We start from the raw sequence: 12,817 nt of genomic DNA on the forward strand, positions 1-12,817 counted from the left end.
CTTTAAATTCTTTTTCAGTGAAAATACCACCCATGGTGTATTGAAATTGTACACCAGGTGTGGCAATGCATGTCTGTAATTTCAGTTGGGGTACTGAAGTAGGACCTTGGCAAGTTTAAGCATAGCCTGGTCTAAATAGTGAATCCCTGTCTAAAAATATAAATGGTGGGCTGGAGGGATGGCTTAGCGCTTAAGGCATTTGCCTGCAAAGCCAAAGGACCCACGTTCAAATCCCCAGGACCCACATTAGCCAGATGCACGGGGGCATATGCATCTGGAGTTCATTTGCAGTGGCTACAGGACCTGGTGTGCCCATTCTTTATCTCTGTGATAAATAAATAAATAAGTAAATAAAATGTAACCTTGTCTTATCTTCATTATGGAAGACAACTTGAGACAGTAGGTAAAACTCTACTTCAAAACAAAAACACAGCAGGGCACAGTGGTGAGTGCCTTTAATCCCAGAATTCAGAAGGCAGAGGTATGAGGATCCCTGTGAGTTTGAGGCCGGCCTGAGAGAGCAAAGTGAGTTCCAGGTCAGCCTGGGCTAGGGTGAGGCCGTACCTCAACAAAAAAATTAAAATGAAAAAAAAGCCTACAAAAATAAAAATACAGTAAGAAAAGTAGGTATCTTTTTATTATCATTTTAAGTTTATAGGTAACCATAACTTAGTTTTAAGGGTAAATCTGGATTCATTAAAAGACTTTATAGCCAGACATGGTAGTGTGGTGGTGCACACCTTTAATCCCAGCACTTGGGAGGCAGAGGTAGTTGGATCGCCATGAGTTTGAGGCCATCCTGACCCTACATAGTGAATTTCAGATCAGCCTGAGCTAGAATGAGACCCTACCTTGAAAAAACCAAAAAAAAAAAAAAACCAAAACAAACAAAAAACTATGTTCTTGAGAGGTTTTTGTTTTTGCAAGTAACTTTCTTCTTTTAATGAAGACCATGGAAAGTAGGAAAAGAATTGTCATAGCAGCTCTAAGTTTTTACTGTGGAAACGAATTTTGAATTTGTTCGTTTTTTGAGGAAGGATTTCACTTTAGCCCAGGCTGACCTGGAATTCACTACCTAGTCTCAGGTAGGCCTCAAACTCACAGTGATTCTCCTACCTCTGCCTCCCAAGTGCTGGGGTTAAAGGTGTGGCCACCACACCAGGCTCCAAATTTTGAATTGGATTCAGCATTAAAGCCTCAATAAAAGTATGGATTGAAGCCGGCTGTGGTGGCACATGCCTTTGATCCCAGCGTGGGAGGAAAAGGTAGGAGGATTACCATGAGTTCGCGGCAAGCCTGAGACCACATAGTAAATTCTAGGTCAGCCTGGGCTACAGTGAGCCTCTACCTCTGAAAACAAAAACAAACAAAAAACAAAACAACAACAACAAAAAAGTATGGATTGACTTCTCTAGAGGTTGTTTGGAACTTTAGACATCCCATTTAACGTCGGGCTGGAACAAATGGGCTTCAGCGTCCTCAGTAAATAAAACTGAAGGCGGCTCCTGACTTTCGGACCACGCACAGGAGGCTACTGTTAGCATCTAATAGCATGGGTGTCCAGTCACGGGCAGGTGTGGCTGCTGCTGTCTCTGGGCCAGTTCATTTTCATCCGTTTCCTAATTTCTTTTTTTTTTTTTAAATCTTGAAGACACATTGTTTTCTCTGGAAAGAAAGTTCAACGTTGGATTGCATTTTTCTTTTGCTTGTTCCTGTAAAAGCCCAAATTCCCATGACATGCACGTGTTCTTCACCTACAACTTTTCCGGATGGCATTAGGGCTTCATCCGCACAGAAACTTGTGTGACAGGAGGTGGTGGCATTGCGGCCATCGTCACGTGAGCACGCCAGGCTATTTGGGTTTTCTACTTCAGAGTCATTCTTCCCCAGCCTTTCCAGCTCCGACCAGCGGTGGGACCCGGCTACGGACAACCCCAGCCGCAGGTGAGGGGCGGGCAGGGCAGTGGAGCGAGCATGCGCAGTCGCAGCACGCCCGGAGGCCGCCCGCGCAGTCGCAGCATAAACGGAGGCCGCCTGCGCCTGCGCGGGCCGCGGGGGCGGGGTTGCCACGACCAGGTTGGCTCTCCCGCGTGGTGGTCGTCAGACGCTTGGCCCGCTGCAAGCCAGAGCTGTGGTCATGTCCCGTCACCGGTCAGCGTGGTCGGGGACGCAGCTGGTCCGGATCGCGGGCAGCTTAGCCGGACGGTTCGGGCGGGCGGCGGGCACGGCGGCCTCAGGGTAGGCGGCGGGACGGGACGGCCGTGCGGGGCGCGGGGGACCCGGGGATGTGAATGCTGCGGGCCGGCTGCTCCCCGGGCCCTGTGCGTAGCTGGATGAGCTGTGGCACGCGGGCGCCTCGGACGCGAGGCCCCCGTATGTCCCGGGCGTGGCGTTGCACTCACTCGAAGGTGCTCAGTGTCGGCCAGAAATGCTCCTTTGTTCCTTACGCCTTGGCAGCCCCGTCGCAGGAAGTGACGGCTGCTGTTGCATGGTCACTGTTTGCAGATGGGCATTGTGAGCGGCTGCAGGCGTGGCTGGCGCTGGCCTGCACGGACCCTGGGCGGCGGGCCGACGCTGCCCGCGGGCGCCCGCCTCGAAGCAGCAGCCCCGGCCTCCGCGCATCCATCCCTCCGAGGAGAGTTCTCAAGATGATCGGAGATACTGTCCGGGCTGCGAGAGTACAGAAAAGTCGTGATTAACTTTTGAAAGCGCGTTAATCACCTGATGTTAATTGACCCGTGTGTTCCCTTTAGGAATCTTTGTGATACATACTGTTTAGCGCACGTTGACCCTTTACTAGTGTCGAAGTGACATATTCAGTGTGCATTTCCTCGGTGGAGCCTCCTTTCTTTAATAGGAAAGCTCAAGTAGAAATTGAAGGTAGGTTATAGAAAGGAAAGAGCACTTCTTTAGCAGAGAAGGGGGGGGGGTAATATTTCAGATGTTCTTCCTAGCTCTTTCACTTCCAAGAAAATAACTTTTCTATGAAAGTTCTCTTGGGTGTTCATCGTGAATGCCTTAGCAAGTGGTTTGAAGATGAGTTTGACGAGAGAGGAGATGAAAAGACTTGTTTTTATAGTTGAAAACAGATTGTGTCTTTGTTCCTTAGGTCCAGGTGAACCCCATCTAGCCTTTTCTAGCTTGGGCTTTGCAAACAAACAGCTTTTAAAACATTAATTATTGTGTTAGGGAGATGGGTCAGTGGTTAAAGGTGCTTGTTTGCAAAACCTTCCCGCCAAGGTTTCACTTCCTAGTACACATGTAAAGCTAGATGTACCAAGTGGTGCTTTCTGGAATTCCTTTGCAGTGGCAAGAGGCCCCGACCAGCTTGTTCTGCACTTTCCTCTCAAATTAATATATAAAAAAATTATATAAAATTATATTAAAAAATTCCCCCTGCAAACAAACACCAAACGTGTGCTACTTTTGGGTTTAGAGGGGAAAAAAGGTTCAGGAATAAGTGGAAAGATTTGATGTCGTTCAACTGGTTGGTTGTTTTTTTTTTTAAGTGAGTATTTTTCTGTTTACAAGTACCTCCTTTTAGAAGCTCCTAATAGCCATGTTTTAGATAATAAATGCTAAGATAATGAGAGTGCCTATAATTATGAATTAGGATGTCAAGAGATTGGGAACATTTAGTGTAAGGCACGGTCTGTTTCTGTATGTTGTTTCATCCTCACAAAAATGTTTTGAGGTCGGAGTGATTATTGTCACTATTTTGTCTGTGAGGGAATTTTCAGTCTTAAAACTCTGAATCTTTGTAGGTTCCTTTTCACACTGTGGAGTTTTTGCATGTTTTGTTTTTTTAATTATTTATTAGAAACGGAGAGAGGGAAGGAGAGAGAACAAATGGGTGTGTCAGGGCCTCCAGCTACTGCAAACAAACTCCAGACATATGTGTAATCATATGCATATGGCTTAAGTGGGACCTGGAGAATTGAATCTGGGTCCTTAAGCTTCTCAGGTAAACACCTTAACCTCTAAGCCATCTCTCCAGCCCTTTAATTTTTTTTTTAAATTATATATTAGAGACAGAAGGAGGGAGAGAGTTGTATGTTTTATGAAGGAAATAAAAGTGGGGTGTGGTGGTGCACACCTTTAATCCCGGCACAAGCAGAGGTAGGAGGATCACTGTGAGTTTGAGGCCACCCTGAGACTACATAGTGAATTTCAGGTCAGCCTGGGCTAGAGTGAAACACAAAAAGGAAATGAAAGGGCATGTCTTAGCTATGTTGGGCCATCCATAGGGTAGAATATAATCTGGTGATTATAAAAAAAAAAAAAAAAAAAAGAAAGTGCTGGGCTGGGCTGGGGAGATGGCTTAGCTGTTAAGGCACGTTTCTGCAAAGCTAAAGCACCCAGATTTGATTCCCTAGGACCCACGTAAGCCAGCTGCACAAGATGGTACATATATCTGGAGTTTGTTTGCAGTGGCTAATGGTCCATTCCGCCCTCCCCCGCCTCTTTCTCTCAAATAAATAAAATTAAACAAATTAAAAAAGGAAAGTGCTGAACTTTAAGCACAGTGACTGATTTTATCAATTAGAGGAACTTGCGAAGCTACTTAGATAAGCGCACAGATTCTTTTGGTTTTAGCAAAGCTCTTTGTAAACTGAAATTAAAAAAAAATACTTAGAATTAGAGAGAGAATGAGTGTCAGGGCTTCTAGCCACTGTTAATGAACTTCAGACACATGAGCCACCTTGTATATGGCTTATGTGAGTACTGGGGAATCGAACTTGGGTCCTTAGGCTTCACAGGCAAGTGCCTTAACTGCTAAGCCATCTGTCCAGCCCTAAACATGAATTTTATACTGGGAAGTAAAACGTCTTTCATAGTTTGTGTACTTGGGCATATTTGTATTGAGGTTATTTTGAATGGCACTCTTGTGATAGATGATCAGTTAACTGCACTGCTTGTTTGCATTTGTCTTAGGATGGGAAACAATGCACCATCATCTCTGGGGAAGTCAACAAGTAGTCCTGTGAACCAGATCCAAGTGAGTAAGTGGGAAAGATGAAGGAAACTTTTTTTTTCTCTGTTAAAAGTATACATTTAACGTGCTTATTCTGTGTCTATATTTCACATAATTCAGTAAATAAATTACTAAACTAGTACATACTTAAAAGTTTATCAAAATTGGGCTGGAGAGATGGCTCAGCAGTTAAAGGCACTTGGATACAAAGCCTGATTGCCCAGGTTTGATTCCTCAGTACTCACATAAGAGAAACCCAAACCCAAAGTGGCTCATATATCTGAAGTTTGTTTTCAGTGGCCAGAGACCTTGTCACACCCATCCCCTCTCTCTGCTTGCACAGAAATAAAAATATTTTAAGAGGTTTTTTCTTGGTTTTTCAAGGTAGGGTCTCTGGCCCAGGCTGACCTGGAATTAACTGTGTAGTCTCAGGGTGGCCTCGAACTCATGGCGATTCTCCTACCTCTGTCTCCTGAGTGCTGGGATTAAAGGCTTGTACCACCATGCCCAGTTATTTTAAGAGTTGTTTAAAAATAATCCTTGTGACAAGTTGTATATAATTTTGGTAATCAAAATTTCTCAATTTCATTTCTCTTTAAAAATATTTTATTTTGGGCTGGAGAGATGGCTTATTGTTAAGACACTTGCCTGTAAAGCAAAAAGACTCAGGTTCGATTCCCCAGGACTTACATAAGCCAGATGAACAAGGTGGCACATATATCCGGAGTTCTTTTAAGAATTTTTTGTTTGTTTGTTTTTGTTTTTCAAGGTAGGGTCTCTCTCTAGTCCAGGCTGACCTAGAATTCACTATGTAGTCTCAGGGTGGCCTCAAGCTCACGGCAATCCTCCTACCTCTGCCTCCTGAGTGCTGGGATTAAAGGCGTTCACCACTACACCAGGCCCTCTGTAAAGAATTTTTTAATAGTTTATTATTTATTTGAGAGAGAAAGAAGCAGATAGAGAGAGAGAGAGAATAGGTATGCCAGGGCCTCTAGCCCTGGAAATGAACTCCAGACTCATGTGCCATCTTGTACATCTTGCTTACATGGGTCCTGAGGAATTGAACCTGACTTCCAGGCCTTTTTTTACTTTCTGAGGCCAGGTATCAATAGGTTGTCTAAACTGGTCTTAAACTCCCTCTAATCCAGGCTGGCTTTGAACTTGTAGCCCTGTCTCACTGTTTGGAGTAGCTGGGATGATAGGCCTGTGCCACTAGGTTTGGCTCAGTTTTATTCTTTGTGTGTGTGTGCATGTTGAATGTGTGCACATGCGTGTGTGCTTATGGAGGCTGGAGGACAACCTCAGGTGTTTTTCCTCAGGTTATAACTTTTTATTTAATCTGAGGTAGGGTCTCACTCTAGTACAGGTTGACCTGGAATTCACTCTATTCTCAGGGTGGCCTCGAACTCACGGGTGATCCTACCTCTGCTTCCCCAGTGCTGGGATTAAAGGCGTGCACCACCACGCACGGCAGGATGTAACTTTTTTGAGATCATATCTCATTGGACTGGAGCTCACCAATTGGATTGTATCGGTTGCCCAGTGTGCCTCAAGGATCTGCGTGTGTCTGCTTTTCCAGCACTGGGATTATAAACATGTGTCACCACGCCATGCTTTTAAAAAATGAATTCTTGAGTTTATTTAGGGAGAAATCATAAATTCTGGAGGTTCATTTAATAGATTTGTGGGGTTCATTTAAGGGAAGTTGGGATCTAAGAAAAGTCTAGAGCAGTCACAAGCACATGGATGATATTATCTAGAAGCTTTCTATAGAGAGATTTAGAAGCATGCACTTGTGTGGAAGGCACAGCATAGCTCATGTGGTTCATTAAAGAGAAATCATGGTCTAGGAAGAAGGCTGGAGCAGTCACAAACGTGGACAATACCATCTAGGTACTCATGTAGAGAGATTTAGAAGAAACACACACTTGTGTAGAGGACACACCATAGTTCACCGGGTTCATTTAAGTAAAATTGAAGTCTAGGAAAAGGCTGGAGCAGAGTCACAAACGTGGACAACAGGATCTAGAAGTTTTTCTGTAGAGATTTAGAAGAAACTTGTACTTGTGGAAGGCACAACATCTGCTCTGAGCTTCCGCATTGATGAAAGTTAAGAGAGAAAAGGTGGTAATGGCTTAAGGAAAAATAGAGGGAAAGACTAAAGTAGGGGCCAGGAATCAGATGTGAAATGGGTAGTAAAAAGAGTTATACCCATGGTTACCCTGAGTTTAGAGAAATTACCCAGGAAGTAGATCCAGAGTTGAGAGGAAATACTCATATGGTAGATCTAGGGCTTAAAGGAAATACACATATGAGACTCAGAGATCAGAGAAAAATCATGCATCCAGTTGAAGTGAGAAGTTACCCTCAGATCATGACACAAATAGAAGACAAGAAGAAAAATGAGGCCAAGAAAGTATTTAGGTTTACTGAGTTGTTCCCCAGGCCTCGGAGATTTTTTTTCTTCATGGAGTCTTTACTCCAAGTTGGATCTTTGAGGTTACTTTATTCATCAGACCGACTTCAAGACCACTGTTGATACCCAGCAGTAAAGCCTTCATTGCCTTGGTTGCTATTTGATGGAGGCATGAGCAGCTGTTCAGCAAATTTGTACCTTAACACAGAACTTTGTATGCAGTAGTTACTCTGTCAAGCATTCTCTTACAGTTACTGTACATGCTTGTGTTCTCTCATTTTCCTGTGTGTTTCTCTGCCAATCTTAGTTACTTCGGCTTCAGAAAATTTCTCTTAAGTAGGTGTAGTGTCTCAAACACTAGGAAGGCTGAGACAGGAGGACAGAAAATTCAAAGCCAGCTGGGGCAACATTGTGAGAACCCTGTCTCAGAACCCCCTGAATTTCTCTTATGTGTGGATTTTTTCCCCCTTGCAGCCTATAAGACATATCCATTATCCTCTTTTTTCTCCTCCATCTTTTTTTGTTTGTTTTGGGGCAAAAGTGTAGCTTACTGGTGCTAGGCAGGTATTCTATGAATTTCTTCATCAGTTTGTCTGTACCTTGTCAGTACCCAGCTTGCTCACCTCTCTAAATGATGGGTGTAGTGTGTCTCTAACTAGAGCAGTCAGGTAGAAGGAATCTAGAGACTACTCAGGACTCTCCTTCACCCAAGGCTATAGCCTGACTGATGAGGTACTTTGCATCAGACTTAGATACTGGGTACTACACTTTCTATTATGTGTTTATCCTGAAGACATTCCTTATGACCCATCACACAAAAATAACAGATGTCTAGATGCCAGAATTGTCCTGAATTTGCCTGGGTGCCAGGCCTGTCTTCTCAAAACCCTTTGATGGACCTGGACACCATGTGTTTAAGAACAAGGATCAAAGGCATACTTCACAGGCTGTGTCAGTGCATGACAAAATCTACGGCCATTGTGCCAAAGCCTGGGAACAGTTTTCAAACCAGGCTGCTGTCACAGAATCATCTTTGGAGATTGTTTGAAAAATACAATTTCTAGCTGGACGTGATGGCTCACGCCTTTAATCCCAGGAGGCAGAGGTAGGAGGATTCCAATGAGTTCGAGGCCATCCCGAGACTCCATAGTGAATTCCAGGTCAGCCTGGGCTAGAGTGAAACCCTACCTCAAAAAAAAGAAAAAGAAAAATACAATTTCTATTCTTTTTGTGGTGGCACATGGCTGTAATCCCAGCACTGGAAGGCAGGGGCAACAGGATTAGTGCCAGTGTGAGGCTGCCTGGCCTACCCAGAGAGCTCCTGATGGCCAGGGCTAGAGTGAGGCTATGACTCAGTCTGATCCTTAGCTTCAAACCATCTATACAGCATTTCTGGAAATAGCAACAAAAAATAATAGCTTACACATACAGCTTTTATACTCTAATTATATAAGGATAGGACGGGATGGAAGTAGAGGTGTAAGCTGTTGCCTAAACTTGAATTAGTGAAAGCTTTGCACTTCAAGGAGAGATGGACTTTAAAAAAAAGTTTTAATACCTCCTGAGTATTTAAGGAGTGGTATATTGAGCTGGAGAGGTGACTCAGCAGTTAAGGTGTTTGCCGGCAAAGCCTCACAACCTGGGTTCAGTTCCCCAGTACCCATGTGAAGCCAGCTGTACAGAGTGGCATATGCATCTGGAGTTTGTTTACAGCGGCTGGAGCCCTGGCGTGCCCATTCTATCTTCTCTGTCACTGCTTGCAGATAAAAAAACATTTTTTTAAAAGAAGTGGTATGACAGAGATTAAATGTTTAGACTATAAGGCCAAACTTGCCTAGGCTCATAATTCACTAGCCAAGGAGTAAATAAGTTGCTTACATTCATTTGTGCCCCACTTCTTCATGTACTAAATTGAAGGATCTACATCAGGATTATGAGGTTGAAAAGACTGCGTAAAGAGAGAACACACAGGTGCTGTATGTGTTGTTGCTGTGACTGCTATTTTTTTAATAATCCCCCCCACCCCAACCCACCCCCGTACTTTCCATTCGGTTACATTTTGCTTTTTACAACCCTACAGATGATACACCAGGTGATAGGGACTTAGTCTGAGCATTATGGAGTGAGAGTCCAAACTCGACATGCTTTCCACTAATTTTTAAAAAATTATTTATTTATTTATTTATTTGAGTGTAACAGAGAGAAAGAGGCAGATAGAGAGAAAGGGAGAATGGGCACGTCAGGGCCTCCAGCCACTGCAAACGAACTCCAGACACTTGTGTCCCCTTGTGCATCTGGCTAATGTGGGTCCTTAGGCTTCACAGGCAAGTACTTAACCGCTAAGCCATCTCTCCAGCCCTCCACTAATTAAAAAAAAAATACAATGAAGATGTTTTTCTTGTTTTGAATTTTTTTACTCCAGGAAACAATTTCTGACAATTGTGTGGTTATTTTCTCAAAAACATCTTGCTCTTATTGTACAATGGCCAAAAACATTTTCCGTGACATGAATGTTAATTATAAAGCTGTGGAATTGGACAAGCTAGAATATGGGAGCCAGTTTCAAGATGCTCTTCACAAAATGACAGGTGCAAGAACTGTGAGTATATCCTCAGCTTTACTGTCCCCATAACAGGTGGTAAGCTGTATCACCTGGCTCTTAGAGCTTCAAGCTAGGACAACTGAGTGACATTCTCTGAAGATTGTACATTAAGGAAATGGCTGTTTTACTTTTATTCTTACTGTGGATTGGTGCATGTGTTTCTGTGTGTGATGACTGAACAGTGTTGTAAGAAGGGTGTTCTGGTAGATTATTAAGTTCCCTTTGGCATTCTTTGCAAGATAAAGATATTCTTTCACTCTACTTGGATAGTACAGGGACCATTCTTCCATTGCTGGGCTTATAAGAGGGTTTTAGTGTCCACTGTTCTCGACTCTTGAAGTCTGTATATAAAACAAAAGTTAAGCCTTATTTATCTTTTGTTTATTCAACAGGTTCCAAGAATATTTGTCAATGGAACTTTTATTGGAGGAGCAACTGACACTCATAGGCTTCATAAAGAAGGAAAACTGCTTCCACTAGTTCGCCAGTGTTACCTTAAAAAAAATAAGAGAAATGAAGTTCAGTAGATAGTCATCATGCATAATGTCAGATACAATGATCATATCTGTTAAATCCTTTTAATTGTTTGAGGATGTTTAAGTATGTGTGTTACTTTCATGAGGACTATTAATAATGAACAATAAATTGTCATGAGATGTATTTGAAACTGAAAGGGGACTTGTATCGAAATATAAAGAGTATGTTTTATTAAGAATTTATAGGGCTGAAGAAATGACTTAGCGGCTATGCCACTTGCCTGTGAAGCATAAGGACCCAGGTTTGATTTCCTTAGTACCAACATAGATGCACAAGGTAGTGCATGCATCTGAAGATCATTTGCAGTGGCTGGAGGCCCTGGTACACCCATTTTCTCACCTCCCTCTATCAGCCTCTCTCTAAAATAAATTTTAAAAAATCTACATAAAGAATTTATAGGTGAATTTTACAACAACCAGGAGCTAGGAGGTAAGTACTTGAAATTTTTTATTCCCTATAATATTCAGGAGTTAACTCCTCACTAACCTTAGCTTTTAGTAATGAGGACTGATGTGTGATTTCTGTAAAATCTGTCTCTCATTGGTAAGTTGTGAACTAGGTGAGGATACTATATGTGACATGCCTTCACATGCTGTACATGTAGAACAGACAGGAATTTGTAGGATGGAATGAAGTTCATCATAGAGAAACCAAATTGCTCATTTAATGACCTAATAGCTTCAGGGAACAGAAATGTACCTATGGAAGGAATTATAAGGAGGAAGATTTCAGCATTGTATGAACTTCCAAAACAGTTCAGAAATGCAAGTAATATTGTGAGGCACAGTTCTGTCTTTCAGAATGTGTTGCCCAGCTGTTGGTTAATATTTTTATTTCTTGAGATGGTCTCAGTGTAGCCCAGGGTAGCCTCAAGCTCACAGCAGTACTCCTGGCTCAGCTTTCTAGGCATGGAATACATGTTTAGCCACTACGTCTGGTCTGGAAATGTTAAAGGGAGCCAGGTATTAGATGGAAGGTTAGACTGAATGTTCCTGCTGTTTAATGTGCCTCCTAACGAAGTTCATGTGTTGGGAACAATACTTGATGCAACAGTGTTGCAAGGTGGCCCCTTTAGAAGCCAGGCAGTGGTGGTGCACACCTTTAACCCCAGCACTCGGGAGGCAGATGTAGGAGGATCGTCATGAAATCAAGGCCACCCTGAGACTACATAGTGAATTCCAGGTCAGCCTGGACAAGAGTGAGACTCTACCTCAAAAAAAAAAAAGAAAAAAAAAAGTGATTAGGTCATAGGACAGATGGATTATTGCTGTATTGACAAATTGGGTTAGTTAGCCCAGAAGTGGGTTATTGCTGAAAAGATGAGTTTAGCATCCTTTCAAACACACTCTTTTCTGTCTTCCTCCTACAATGGGATGGCATAGCAGGGAAGCCTCTCTAGAGCTGGTCTTCTAATCTTAAGCTTAATTGTCAGCCTCCAGAACTACAAGAAGTAACTAACATAGATGAGTGTCCCTAAAGTCACTTCTAGTGTAGACATTCTGTTGTTTTGTCACTGGTTATACTTTCAAATAGATTTCATTTCAGTTAAACTTGGCAAACAAGGTTTACCCTATAAGAAGTACTCTTTTGGGAGACTGGGGAGATGACTCAGTGGTTAAAGGTGCCTGCTTGCAAAGCCTGCTGGCCCATGTTTGAATCCCTAGTTCCCACCTAAAGCCAGATGTGAAATGACTCAGTGATTAAAGGTATTTGATTACAATTCCTGCTGGTCCAGGTTTGAATCCCTATCTCTTACCTAAAGCCAGATGCACAAAGTGAGACATTTAGATGGTGATCATTTGCAGTGGTAAGAGGCCCTGGTACAACAATGTACTAACTCTGTCCATTGATAAAAGTATATTTAAAAGGTATTATATTATATAAATATATTTTTGAGAGACAGGATTGGCACACCAGGGCCTCAAGCCACTGCACTCAAACTCTAGATGCTTGAGCCACAACATCATCAACAACAAAACACCACAGGTACACAGTCCTCTGCAAGAGCTAATCTTTTCTTGTCAGGGCAGGTTATGGGATATATATTCTTGGTTGCCTTTACCATTTTCAAATAACCTGTATTTGGGAATTAAATCTTGTTGCCTTTGGTCCTTTCATATGGATAGGGCCTTTGTTTTTTGCTTCAGTCATTATTGGGGACAGGGTCTGATCCAGATCCAGGTTGACCTGGAACCCAATTCAGAACAGAAATCTCTACCTCCTAGTTGACAAGATTAAGGGTGTAGAACAACACACACCCTTAGGGATTCTGGCTTTATATGAATAT

The 12,817-nt window shown here is 42.8% G+C and overlaps 1 protein-coding gene across 2 annotated transcripts; it reads left to right on the top strand.

Moving 5' to 3' along the window:
- The first annotated feature begins 2,054 nt into the window (after positions 1-2,054).
- Positions 2,055-10,666, top strand: Glrx2 (glutaredoxin 2). 2 transcript variants are annotated; one of them, XM_045160058.1, is made up of 5 exons: positions 2,106-2,238; positions 2,754-2,880; positions 4,936-4,999; positions 9,814-9,990; positions 10,386-10,666. In XM_045160058.1, exons 3-5 carry the CDS (start codon positions 4,937-4,939, stop codon positions 10,518-10,520), a joined length of 375 nt encoding a protein of 124 aa, XP_045015993.1. In that variant the 5' UTR covers positions 2,106-2,238; positions 2,754-2,880; position 4,936; the 3' UTR covers positions 10,521-10,666. The 2 variants fall into 2 exon arrangements, with proteins under 2 accessions (XP_004659577.2, XP_045015993.1); XM_004659520.2 differs by lacking the exon at positions 2,754-2,880 and having other exon boundaries at positions 2,055-2,238.
- Positions 10,667-12,817: the final 2,151 nt, after the last annotated feature.

Source organism: Jaculus jaculus, chromosome 1 (assembly GCF_020740685.1).
Source record: "Jaculus jaculus isolate mJacJac1 chromosome 1, mJacJac1.mat.Y.cur, whole genome shotgun sequence".
In the NCBI taxonomy this organism is placed as follows: Eukaryota; Metazoa; Chordata; class Mammalia; order Rodentia; family Dipodidae; genus Jaculus; species Jaculus jaculus.

Bases quoted from the DNA above. Each gene is read 5' to 3' on its own strand.
- Glrx2 (XM_004659520.2), top strand. From the start codon at position 2,138: ATGTCCCGTCACCGGTCAGCGTGGTCGGGGACGCAGCTGGTCCGGATC. The intron at 5,000-9,813 runs GTGAGTAAGTGG...TTTTTACTCCAG, and splicing joins GTCCTGTGAACCAGATCCAA to GAAACAATTTCTGACAATTG. The intron at 9,991-10,385 runs GTGAGTATATCC...TTTATTCAACAG, and splicing joins AAATGACAGGTGCAAGAACT to GTTCCAAGAATATTTGTCAA.